The sequence below is a fragment of the Chelonoidis abingdonii genome, chromosome 10 (assembly GCF_003597395.2).
Source record: "Chelonoidis abingdonii isolate Lonesome George chromosome 10, CheloAbing_2.0, whole genome shotgun sequence".
Classification (NCBI taxonomy): domain Eukaryota; kingdom Metazoa; phylum Chordata; order Testudines; family Testudinidae; genus Chelonoidis; species Chelonoidis abingdonii.
The window spans coordinates 72,475,023-72,487,859 of record NC_133778.1 but is presented as its reverse complement, the minus strand read 5'-3'; the positions used below and the strand labels follow the sequence as shown (position 1 = coordinate 72,487,859).

Below are 12,837 nucleotides of genomic sequence, written 5' to 3'. Positions count from 1 at the left end.
ACAGGGACTACATTTGTTTTCTCTGCATCCAGTGCTACTCATACCTGTGGCACCATAAATAACACATGCCACCAGTTCCCTCTCCTGGTGCTATAGGCTTTTTTTAGTGGAATTCCCTTTGCAGGTTTATGAAGGAGCTGAACACCAGGGCTGAGTCTATGCCGGCATAATACAGATCCTGTGTTTCTCCCCAAGTGATAGGAAGGATGAAGGCTGTATGGTAGATTGCGCGTGCATTATTGTTACCGGGGTATTTAATAAGGATTGGAAGATATGATGGACTAAACACCTGAGACCTCACTACACTACATCTTTCACCTTTGCTACTGCTGGTGGAACTGCTCCAGGGTTGAAATACGGGTCTGATTTTTTTTTTTCCTTAGTGTAGACATGTCCAGATACCTAAACCTGCAGCATTTAGTGAGTCCTTTTTCAGGTCAAATTTTCACTTTAATGGAGACTTTGCCTAAGCAGGGACAGAGGGATTTAGCACTAAGGAGGCTAGAACCAGAACACACATGATGAAATCTGACCTGAACATTTGCCCTCAAAAACTTAAAACAAACCTTCCAGTATGGTTTCAAAAAGTTTTGATTGACTTCTGCAGTTGAGGTTATTTAGTCAGACTGCGGCTAAGGGACTTGCCCCAGGTCACTCAATTCAGTGGCAGGGTGTGGGATAGAATGCAGGAATTCTGGTTTCCCCTTCCCTGCTTTAATCACTTGGCTATCCTCCCTCCCAAACTTCCTTCACTTCTAGACATTGCAAAGGCAGCAACTGCTAACCCCTGGGAGGTGCAGTTTCCTGAGGCAGTCTCCTAGCAAGATGGGCAGATGAAAGAACTGTTAAGGAGCAAATAGGGATTCAAGGCCTGCTTGCAACAGACCAAGAAATGCGGCTCATCCTGTGGCTCACCTTCATGACCATAAATGTGGCGAGTGTCTATAGCTTTTACACCCCTTTCTTGTCTAGCTCCTCTTCCCGCAACTTAGATTCACCACTTCTATTGGTTTTAGCAGTTTGTTCCAAGCTTTGAGCACAGAAGTTCTGCCTGACTTGCTGGCAAGCATATACCTCTCCTGAGCTCCAGCTGACAAAAGGCTCTGTCTCTTTCTCTCCAGTTTTGACAAGTCCATGGTCTCACTATGAGCAGGTTGAGAAGAGAACAAAGGAGGTTCCTTTCCCTCCCCTTCCCGCAGGGAAGTGGCGACGGACACTTTATCTTTTTTCTCTAAAGTTCATAGCGGAACTTGTAAAGAATAATTCTGCCACTTTGCACTTGCATAGCACCTGTTCTCCGAAGATCTCAGTGCATGTGGCAAAAATTCTTTAAACAGCCTTCACAATATCAATGCAGGGTCAGTACTTGTAGCAAACTGGTGGCCAACTAGGACATCACGTATGTCACTGTGCTGCATACTGTGGCCACAGTGAATTTCACTATAATTTATCTCTGAGCCTTTTGCTCCAAGACCAGTTGAGACAGAGGAGATTCTTCAACCACTATTAGCAACATCAGACATAGACATAGAATAGAGCAATTCTGATCCTCTCCAACAGATTGCAGTGGTACATATATGCACAGTATATATCTATTTTATAGACGGGCAAACTGAGGTGCAAACAAATTGAAATGACTTGCCTAGGTTCACACAGTGAGTCAGAGCTGGGAATAGAACCCAGGAGTCCTGTTCTCCAACCATGTGCTCTGGCTTAAAGAAAAAATGCATGAAGAAGTGGTAATGAAATTGAAGCCCAATTCACAGTATGTTTTTCTGTTTCCTTCACAGGCCTCCTACCCTCAGTGGCAGCCCTGTTATCTCCGACATCTCCCTTATTTGCCTTTCTCCTCACCCAGCAGGACCTGGTGAATCGCCTTTCAATCCCCCTCACCCGTACATAAACCCCCATATGGAACATTATCTCCGCACCGTGCACAGCAGTCCCACTCTCTCCATGATCTCTGCTGCCAGAGGCCTCAGCCCTGCTGATGGTAAGCGCATTGCTGTCCTGACACTGAGTGTGAGGGTTTAAAACTGTAGCTGCACCACAGGCTATCAAGTGACTGACATGATATGAGTTGTGCAGTCCTTAGATCAACTGTTGTTGAAATATGCCTTCTCCCAGCCGTTGGCATGGGCTGGCACCCACACTGGCAGTGTCCACAGAGAGGGCAGAAAATGAATGCACATGGCAAAGCTTATGCCTAGAAGTGGTCTCGGGGGGTCAAGGTTGAAGCACATAGCCAACCCGGTGCTGGAGGAGTTTGCTCTACTGCTACTTGTGCTGTAGCTATTTTGGAGCTCTGGCACTTTTCACCAGCACTCCATTCACTATACCTCAGGGATCTACAGCTGCAAAGGATCTACAGCTGCTCTCTGAAGTGAGGAGCTGTTGTTTTTTCCCTCCTCTGTAACAACACATTTGTTTTGCATCATTGCATTGACAAACCGGAGCGTGAGAAGAGCTGTTACTGTTGGATTCTCTTATAAATATTTTGCTTAAAATTATGTACCCTTTTACTCCAGTCTTTGCTCTTCTGAGCTTCACTGGCAGTGGGTCCCCAGAGGGACCCCGGCAGCCCTGTGTCAGGGCCGCAGCTGTGCAAAGTGTTTGTTGTGTCTTTGCTCTTTACACAACACTAAGAATATGAGGAAACATCTTGGACACAGTTGGATTCCAAATAACCACATTTACTAACTATATACAAACACACAAGGCCTCACTATGGATATACGATGCTGCTCAGTTGGGTTCTTGTGGCGTCTGCAGTAGAAGACAGCAGGCAGGGCTCACTAGGGGACCAAAAAAACTACTTAAAGGGCTACTACCCAGTTCCTATACACTACAGTATTTCCACATGGTGCTAGCCTTTCTCATGTGATGGGTGCCCTAGTGTAGGGGGGAGAGGCCACCTGACCCTTCCTTCCTCATTATTTCTGTTCCCTCCTCTCCCTCAATGAGTAATCCCCACAGAATAGTCCTGGCCCAAGTAAAGGGGATGTGAAAACCTGTGCATGGTGCATAGAGTCTAGATCAGGGGTCAGCAACCTTTCAGAAGTGCTGTGCCGAGTCTTTATTTATTCACTCTAATTTAAGGTTTCGCGTGCCAGTAATACATTTTAATGTTTTTGGAAGATCTCTTTCTATAAGTCTATAATATGTAATTCAGCTATCGTTGTATGTAAAGTAAATACGGTTTGTAAAATGTTTAAGAAGCTTCATTTACATTTAAATTAAAATGCAGAGCCCCCCGGACCGGTGACCAGGACCCGGGCAGTGTGAGTGCCACTGAAAATCAGCTTGCGTGCCGCCTTCGGCATGTGCCATAGGTTACCTACCCTTGGTCTAGATGCAGCACTGGGTGTAAATAACCCAGACACTTCCAAGCATCAGGCTGTATTCAGTACAGTTCCTACCTTCCCCATCTAGGGTAACCAGGTGTTAAAGGGAAAATACTGGGACTGCCGCGGGGGGCAGGGGGAGCTTCTTTTTTTTTTTACACTCACCCATCTGGGAGTTCAGCAATTCAGCGGAGAGCACTTCAGTCACAGACAGTCTTCGGCGGTATTTTGGTGGGGGCTAATAAACCTTGCCGCCAAAGACAGAAGCATCTGCCACCAAAATACCACCAAAGACCGTCCGTGACTGAAGGACTCTCAGCCGAATTGACGCCGAAGACAAGGAAACAAAATATCGGGACAAATGGCATCCCAACCGTCCTCTGGTCGGGACGCGGGACAAACTCCTCAAAATCGGGACAGTCCCGATTTTATCGGGACATCTGGTCACCCTATCCCCATCTCAGTGAGCTGAGGCATCACACAGGCTTACGAAGTGATTGATAATGTTAAACACTGTATATTTGAGGTAGGAGAGGGGAGGAAATGAAAAATGGGAGGCACTTCAGTAAAGACTTTCAGAAAACATTGAAATACAGAGGTACCCTTTTGAAAGCATAGATAGATATGGAGCCCAATTCTCTACTTATGTAATGCTGGAGCTGCATCAATGTATGGCAGTAGAGAATTTGGCCACTATATCTATATCTCCTTCACTATGGTGTAGGGTCTCATTTAGTTGCATAGGAATATCTCCATAAGAAAGCAATATAAAAAGTGTGTATGTGAAGTCAAAATTGGACCTTGTATGTATCTATATAGAGGGGAAGGACGGTCCAGTGTTTAGGGTGCCAGGCTGGGACTCAGGACTTCTGGGTTCAGTTTCCTGCTCCGCTGCAGACTTTCTGTGACCTCAGGGAAGTCGCTTAGTCTTTCAGTGCTTGAGTTCCCCATGTGTAAAATGAGAAGAATAGTGCTTTCCTACCTCACTCTCATCAGTGTTGTGAGGCTCTATCTCACAAAAGATTGTGAAGTGTTTAGATGCTGCGGTAACTGAGGGCCACGTAAATAGCTTGGATACATACAGGCACACGCATACCTTAAAATGTGGCTCTTCTGTTCCTGTTAATTAGGTTTTGCTCACCCAAGCAAGTGTTAAGATTCCAAACCTCCACTCTCAGCATAGAGCAGAGAGGTTTTATTGCTCATGTATTTTTTTTTCCCACTGCCTTGCGTGAGTTTCATTATTTGGCATTTTAAAAGGGGCATTGTGTTGTGGTTTTTTTAGACCATGGTAAATAAGTTAATGGAGAGCTGGTGGGAGGCAGGTTTGAAAAATTACAGCGGGAAGAAAGTGAATGTAATTGGCTTTGGCAGCCAAAATGGTTTTACACTGCCAGACACTAAACCTAGCTCTCCGCATTAGATTTCAGCTTTAATTTCCTTGCGCTGTGGCTGTTAACTGTACTCTACTTGTCTTTTTCTTTGCTAATAGGCACCAAAGTTGATGCTGACAGCGTTTTTGCTGTGCGCTGGTCAGGCCTTCCAGACCCCTCCCTGCAGTGAATTCTGTTTTCATGTGGAAGGATTATTAGAAGGGGGAATGAGAGATTGTTTATAAATTTGCGGAAATGGAAGAATGCAGAGGCCCCTTTTGTCCACAGAAACACGCCCAAACGCACGTCATCAAAGCACCAAACTGAGTTGTAACAAGAGGGCTTGGGGGTTCTGAGGCAGACTGTAATGTCAGCTCTGGAGTTTTACTTACTGTGAAAACATTTTCCCCATGTTTGTCTCCTCACTCTCTGCCTCTACAGTGGCTCACGAGCATCTAAAAGAGAGAAGCCTCTTTGGTTTGCCCCCTCCTCCTCCAGGAGCCAACCCTGCCGACTACTATCACCAGATGACGCTCATGGCCAGCCATCCGAATCCTTACGGGGACCTGCTGATGCAGAGTGGGGGAGCAGCTAGCACGGCGCATCTTCATGATTACCTCAGCCCTGTAGATGGTGAGTAGGGAATGTGCCTACCCCTCACTTAGGGGCAGCTCACAGAGGGTTCCTCTGGGGGAAGTTAACTCAAGCCTAGAGAATTGTTCTCCACGTGGGTGAAAGCAGATGTTACTGTGTGTGGTTTCTCTGTGTTGTTAAAGAACATCAAGGCTGCACTATAATTACTGATTTAAAAAGCTGAGTTTAAAAAGTTTGTCCATATATAAAAAACAATCATGACCATTTGGAGTGGCACCTTGGCTGCTAAATACGTGGGAGTCAGCGTGGTGTATAGTGCACTGGCCTGGTCTCTAGTCCCTGCTCTGCCAGTGACCTGCAGCGTGATCTCAGACAAGCCACTTCACCTCTTTGTGCCTCTGTTTCCTTTCCCACCTTGTCTGTCTTTTTTGTTTAGACGGTAAACTTTTGTGGGCACAGGCTGCCTTTCATTATGTGTTACACAGCGCCGAGTGCAAGGGGACTTTAATCTAGGTTGGAGCCTTTAGGGCCTATGGTAATGTAAAGTCCCAGACAAAAACTATGTTAAAATGAAATTAAGGTTGAAAGTACATGGTAAAAATCATTACAGGGGCATTGTAACTGTCCCCAAATCAGACATTCTAAACTCAGAAAATTCAGAGTTAAGGTTACGCTGAAAAGAAATAAAATCATGTTAAGGTATGAAAATGTAGCGTGAACACCCACGGCTCTGCCCTATAGCGAATCTGTCCATGTTATAACCTCACAATTATTGTTCATACTGTAGTTTCAGATTAGAATACATTGATTTTTAAAGACAAAAGATTTTTTTCCCCTCATGGTGTCTCAATCCATGAAAGACAATGGGGGGCTGCACAGGCAACACTGAGGGCATGATGTGGCCTGTGGAATGTTTGTTAGAAGTGCTGATGCACAAGGAAAGAACCCAGCATGACTCTCTGATCCCGTGCTTCTGATTGACTCATGGATTAGTTCAGGCATTGAAACTGAGGGTCTGTCTCGATCCATTACTGCTTTAGAAATTCTACTTTTGACCTTTCAGACTTAAAGACTTTGAGGTTTCATCGCTTTATAACTGATTTCTTTTTGCACTGAGGCTGCCGTGATAAAAGCTAATCTAATTTCTAAATAAAAACTTTGCAGCTGTTTTCTGCCAACAATTAGATTCACCAAGGACCAGGATTCTAGGTATGTCTACATTGCAATCATCAGGTGTGATTGCAGCTTGTGTAGACATACCCAAGCTAGCTTTAATCTGGCTATCTTGGGGACCAATAGCAGTGAAGCTGCAGCATCACAGGCATCAGATGGGCCATCCATCCAAGTATTTACCCATAGTTCTGGGTGGGCTCGTACAGCCTATGCTGAAGCCCATGCTGTCACGGCTTCACTTTTCAGTAGCCATGCCTAATCTACTTACTCAAGTAGATTAAAGCTAGCTCAGGGATGAGTACTCGAGCTGAAATCACACCCCATGATTACAGGGTAGCTATACCCTATATGTAAAATCCTGATCTTTTCTCTCTGGTACTGTTCTGCTCTTCCCCACAACCACAGTCCTCAGACCCAAAACTTAGACAGGGTGTTTTGTTAAAAAGCAAACAGGTGGTCACTAATAATTTCCTCATGGTGTTGCCTGTTAAGGGTTGACCTCTGTGGGTACAAGGGGGCACCTCTGAGGCCTGGTTTATCTTGGGGGGGAGGGAATCGACCTAAGATATGCAACTTCAGCTACGAGAATAGCATAGCTGAAGTCAACCTATCTTAGGTCGACTTACTTCTCGTCCTCACGGCGCAGGGTCGACTGCCGCCGCTCCCCCATCAACTCCGCTTCTGCCTCTCGCTGCGGTGGAGTACAGGACTTGACAGCAGAGCAATCGGGGATTGATTTATCGTGTCTAAACTAGACACGATAAATCAATCCCCGATAGATCAGTCACTACCCACTGATCTGGCAAGTAGTGTAGACATACCCTCAGTTTTCCTCTGCAGATCTTCTTAGGCTTCAAAGTCTGCATTTATTCCTTGGCCCTCCCTTCCTCATCATTAGAGCATTTCTTGAATTGTGTTTTGTTTCAGTGACTTCCAGCAGCTCACTAAAGTGCTGGATAAACAGCTGGCTAGATAAACAAATATGGAGTTTGTAATACTAACATGTATTACTTACAGTGCACCGTGATCCTCGTCCTGTAGGATACTTAGTGTCCGTCTTTTATCTGAAAGTCATCTGGGATTTTCTGTTCTTCAGAAGGGTCTCTTTCTACCAGGGTTCTCCTAGGTAGCTCTGGAATAAATCATTTAACAAAGTCCCTAATTAAATGCAGTCACGTGCATGTCAGTATCACACAGGAGGATTGAGTTTTGCCAAGCTCTAAAGACTGTGATTAGCATTATTTTGATCCTTTAGAAAAGCTTTCTTGATCAGTGACTGGAGAGCCCATCTGTAAACTTTTGGATTCTATTAATGGAAACAAAGCTATTAAGCAATAGTGGAAATAAATGATGACTTGAAGTGAAATTCCACAAGGCCATTTTAAAGAAGAACATGTTAAAAGCAGCAGGCCTCCCAAAAATCTCTGGTCCACATGTGGAGTTTTATCCATTAGTCTGGGATTTATTCTCTGATCATGTTCAGACAGTCTGAATTATCTTTCCTCACTCCCCCTCAGCAAAGCCACTAGCAGTATCGGGTCCAGCTGTAAACTACAGCCCTCATTCAACAAAGGACTTCAGAACTTTCCTGAAGTCAGTGGGACTTAAAAACATGCTTAAAATTAAGCCTTTGCTAAAGAGAGATGGACTTAACCACATGCTTAATCCTTTACTACATTGGGACCTACACCCTATAAAAAGGGTTTGGCAATGGCTGTATTACATAGTTCACGTTCTGCTGGCTGTAGCCTGTCTGATAACAGAGGCTTGGTTTCAGAGTTACACATGATGAGGGAACTGCAAGTCACTAAAACCTGAAGTGAAGTGGCTTGTTCTAAAACTATGGTTTGAAAAGCTGAACCCACCACTCTGTTTTTTGTTTAACAGATTATTCCAATCATTTATTTTAAATAAGTGACCATATAAGTATCTAGGCGGATAGTTTAGTAATAAAACAGGATGTTCTTTTGATGCAGGAATATCCATAGCACACATTAAATGCAGACATGTCATTGGAATAAAATGTTACATTCACAGAGCGCCTTTCCTTCCGAAAGATCCCCAGATTGCCTTAAAAACTTTACAAGAATCACTTCACCCTCCCCTGAAGTGCAGCCAACTCTAGGGTGGAGCATAGCAGCTGTTAAACACCACATGGTACAATAGGCCACAATAACACAAAGCTGGTGTGTTAAACTGGAAAAAAAAAAAAAGTTTGGAAATGTACATTTGAAGCAGAAAACCTCTCCTGCCCTGGATACAGCAACACACAGAGCAGGTACTCTGCTGGTGAGGGGAAATCTGAACATTTGCAGGCTCCTGTGATAGTTCTTTCATATACTCTTGTCTGAAGCTTTCTAGTTACTTGAGTTAAATCTTGGGGGTGATTTCTAGATAACTAAGGGCTTGTCTACACTGGCATTTTTTGTCGCCCCAATGTCGCTGCACTGAGGCGCAGCAAGAGTGTAGTCATCCTGCCTTGTGTGAACCTGTACTCTCACTGATGCAGCTTCCCCCAGTTTCAAACCTTTGGTCACCTAGAAGGCCAGTGGCAGAGCTGAGAATAGAACCCAGGTCTGCTGAATAAAGAATGCAATAGTCATGGCTGGATGCAGAGTTTTTCTTTAATGTTATTGCTTTTAACTGAACCTTACATAAAAATGCGATTTGCCTGTGAGACTCTAAGAAGAGTTGACAACCTTTTTCTCCTGCCCAGAAAAAAATGTGCAAAACAGAGAGAGCCCAATGGCATCCCATATGTGCTTTATCTGGAATCCTCCTGAATTGTGGTTTCTAATGAATCCAATTTATATATGCAGGTTAGGCCTGCTAAAGAGTTATCTGGTGCACTGGAAATAGAAGAATGTGGCCTTTCAACAAGGATCATAGAGAAGCATTAGAATTCCTTGAACTGTTACACCTTATGGGGCCCCAGGGAATGAAAAAGTAAGGATCCCAGGATAGCGCCTGGTACCTGAACAAATGTCCAGCGTCTGCTGCAGTCAAAGGAAGATGTGTGATGCTGTATCAGAAGGAAAGAAAGGAATAAGGAACCAGTTATCCTGAGACTGTTTGTGGCTAGCTGCTGCTTATTGATAAGGGGATTGTCTTATGTCAAACACAAACCCCTTTTTATAATGACGTTACTGCCCCTGGATTTAATTTGATAACCTGGGAGGGGGCGATACTTCTGTGCCTGTGAATAGAATTTTTTTATTTTAATTTTTTTTGCGACCAGCCCATTAGAGTGCTGGTTCAATAAGACTATATTATTTTAGGTTTTGGATGAAGAAACACAGAAGAAGCACCAGCTGCGGCTGTGATTTGGAAGGGAGGGAGTGTAAAGTGTCTGCCTCTGGATAAATTGATTCTTCAACTTCTTTGTCTACCACTTAGATTGCAGCACAAAGTTATCTTTAAAGATGCATTCTGAAGTTCTGGTAGTCAATCACCGTGCTTGGAGAGTTCATTTCTAGGGTCAGTTCAGGAAGACAGTTAGATATTCCCAGGCACATTAATATATTAAGGACTTCACAACTGATCACCATGTGTTTACGTGAAGCTGGGATCTGTTGGTCCCATTTCTAACGCTGCAAAGAGGACTTAAATCCTCCTTTATGAAAATTCCTTCCTGTCCTATCCGTATAATGTCCCCAAACAGTGTGTATGTGTGTGTGTAAAATTGTCAGAGTTACGAGATTGAACCTTAAATTGAGACTGAGCCTAAAACTTGTCTCTGACATTTCTTTCTTGGGACAGTCTACATTTGGGAAGAAATTCGATATTTGTGGATAAAGGAGGAAACTGACATATGTGATAAATTGCAGCACCACGTAATAAACTGCCAAAGAAATATTTCCTTCTTTACTCACAAATCTTGAATTTCCTTCCAGAGTTAGATTGGCCCAATGCCCAGGACGGGACAGTATTTAATCCTGTACCAGTGAGAACTTTAAGATCCAGTCTTAGAATCCTGCTAATCTATAAATGGGATATGTATTCCATTTGAAAGTGGAGAGTCACTGCTTTCAAGTGGGATACAAAGCACTTGGTTTTAGCCCTGGAAGATCCTGAGACATCTGAGTCTCATGTCATTTTAAAGGCAGTTTGTACGTACCAAAAAGCTATTTCAGGTAATTTTTAGTCTTAAATATGTGAGTTATATTTATTCTTCTAATCTCTAGAGTTGGGCTCATAATAACTGGGCCTCCTGGCTATATGTGTAGGGGGATATGAAAAGTAGACCCAATGAGTTCATGTTAAAACACTCTAAAACATTCTTAAAATAGATTTCTGTACAACATGTGGTACAGCCTGGGGGCTGTCTACCAAGGAAAATAGAAAAGAGCGTAAACTCTGGAAAGTCACATGTAGAAGTAGTTAGGCATGCCAAATAAGAATCTGAAGAACAGCTAGCAAAAGACATAAAAAAATAACAGCAAAAATATCTTAAGAACTTCAGAAGCAGAAAACCTGCCACACTATCAGTGAAGTCACTGGATGATTGAGGTGCTAATGGAACACTCAAGGAAGACAAAGCCATTGCCAAAAATTTTTGCATTTGGTCTTCCCTGCAAAGGATGTGAGGGAGATTCTCACATCTGAGCTATTCTTTCTATGTGACAAATCTGAGGAACTGCCTCAGATTGAAGTGTCAGTAGAAGTAGTTTTGGAACAAACTGAAAAGTTAAACATTAATATGTTTCCAGGACCAGGTAGAATTCACCTGAGTGCTGAAGGAACTCAAATAGGAAATTGCAGAACTATTAACTGTGGTATGTAAACTATCATTTAAATCAGCCTCTGTACCAGATGACTGGAGGATAGCTAATGTGATGCTGATTTTTAAAAAAGTTTCCAGAGGCCATTCTGGCAATTACAGGCCAGTAAGCCTAACTTCAGTACCGGAAAAATTGGTTGAAAATATAGTAAAGAATAGAATTATCAGACTCATTGATGAACATGATATGTTGGGGAAGTGTCAACATGGCTTTTGTAAAGTGAAATCATGCCTCACCGATCTATTAGAATGCTTTGAGGTATCAAGAAACGTGAACAAGGATGATCCAGTGGATATAGTGTACTTGGACTTTCAAAAAGCCTTTGACAAGGTCCCTCACCAAAGGCTTTTTTAAGCAAAGTAATCCTGAAAGAACAAGGAAGGTCCTCCCATGGATCAGTAATTAGTTAAAAGATAGGAAACAAAGGGTAGGAATAAACAGTCTTCACAGTGAAGAGAAATAAATAATGGCATCCCCCAGGGTCTATACTGGGACCAAGGCTATTCAACATATTCATAAATAATCTGGAAAACGGAGTAAACAGGGAGGTTGAAAAGTTTGCAGGTGATACAAAATTACAATAGTTAAGTCAAAGGTAAACTGAGAAGAGTTACAAAGGGATCTTGCAAAACTGGGTAACTGGGCAAGAAAATGGTAGATGAAATTCAATGTTGATAAATGCAAAATAATGCACATTGGAAAACATAATCCCAACTATACATACAAAATAATGGGGTCTAAATTAGCTATTACCACTGAAGAAAAAGATTTTGGAGTCATTTTGGATAAGTCTCTGAAAACATCCACTCAATGTACAGTGGCAGTCAAAAAAGTTAAGAGAATGTTAGGAACTATTAGAAAAGGGATAAATAATAAGATAGAAAATATCATAATCCCAGTATATAAAACCATGAGACACCCATACCTTGAACACTGCATGCAGGTCTGGTTGCCCCATCTCAAAAAAGATATATTAGAACTGGGGAAAAAGTACAGAGAAGGACAACAAAAATTGTTAGGGATATTGAACAGCTTCCCTATGAGGAGAGATTAAAAAGACTGGAACAGTTCAGTTTAGAAAAGAGATAAGGGAAGATATGATAGAGGTCTATACAAGCATTAATGATGTGCAGAAAGTGAATAAGGAAATGTTATTTACACCTTCACTTAACACAAAAACCAGGGGTCACCCTGTTAAATTAATAGGCAGCAGGTTTACAACAAAGAAAAAGAAATACTTCACACAACCCACAGTGAACCCGTGGAACTCATTGCAAGAGGAGTTGTGAAGGCCAAAAGTATAAACCTTTCACTGTCTGATGCTGGAACTGGACAACAGGGGATGGATCATTTGATAATTGCCTGTTCTGTTGATTGCCTCTGAAGCATCTGGCACTGGCCACTGTTAGAAGACAGGATACTAGGCTAAATGGACCATTGGTCTGACCCAGTGTGGCCATTCTCATGTTCTTAGGGAGTGAAGTAAAGTTTGTATTGATCTTATGTGGGATGCCCACCACAATTCCCACATCAAGGATCCGTAGTTAAGGTGCAACTTCTAGTTTAAACCCC

The 12,837-nt window shown here is 42.9% G+C and overlaps 1 protein-coding gene across 1 annotated transcript in view; it reads left to right on the top strand.

The window, feature by feature from the left end:
- Positions 1–12,837, top strand: part of GLI2 (GLI family zinc finger 2) — a 285,658-nt gene that overhangs the window by 226,193 nt on the left and 46,628 nt on the right. The window contains exons 4-5 of the mRNA XM_032795844.1: positions 1,791–1,993; positions 5,159–5,350. Coding sequence (XP_032651735.1) covers positions 1,791–1,993; positions 5,159–5,350 — 395 coding nt within the window. The remainder of the gene's footprint in view (positions 1–1,790; positions 1,994–5,158; positions 5,351–12,837) is intronic.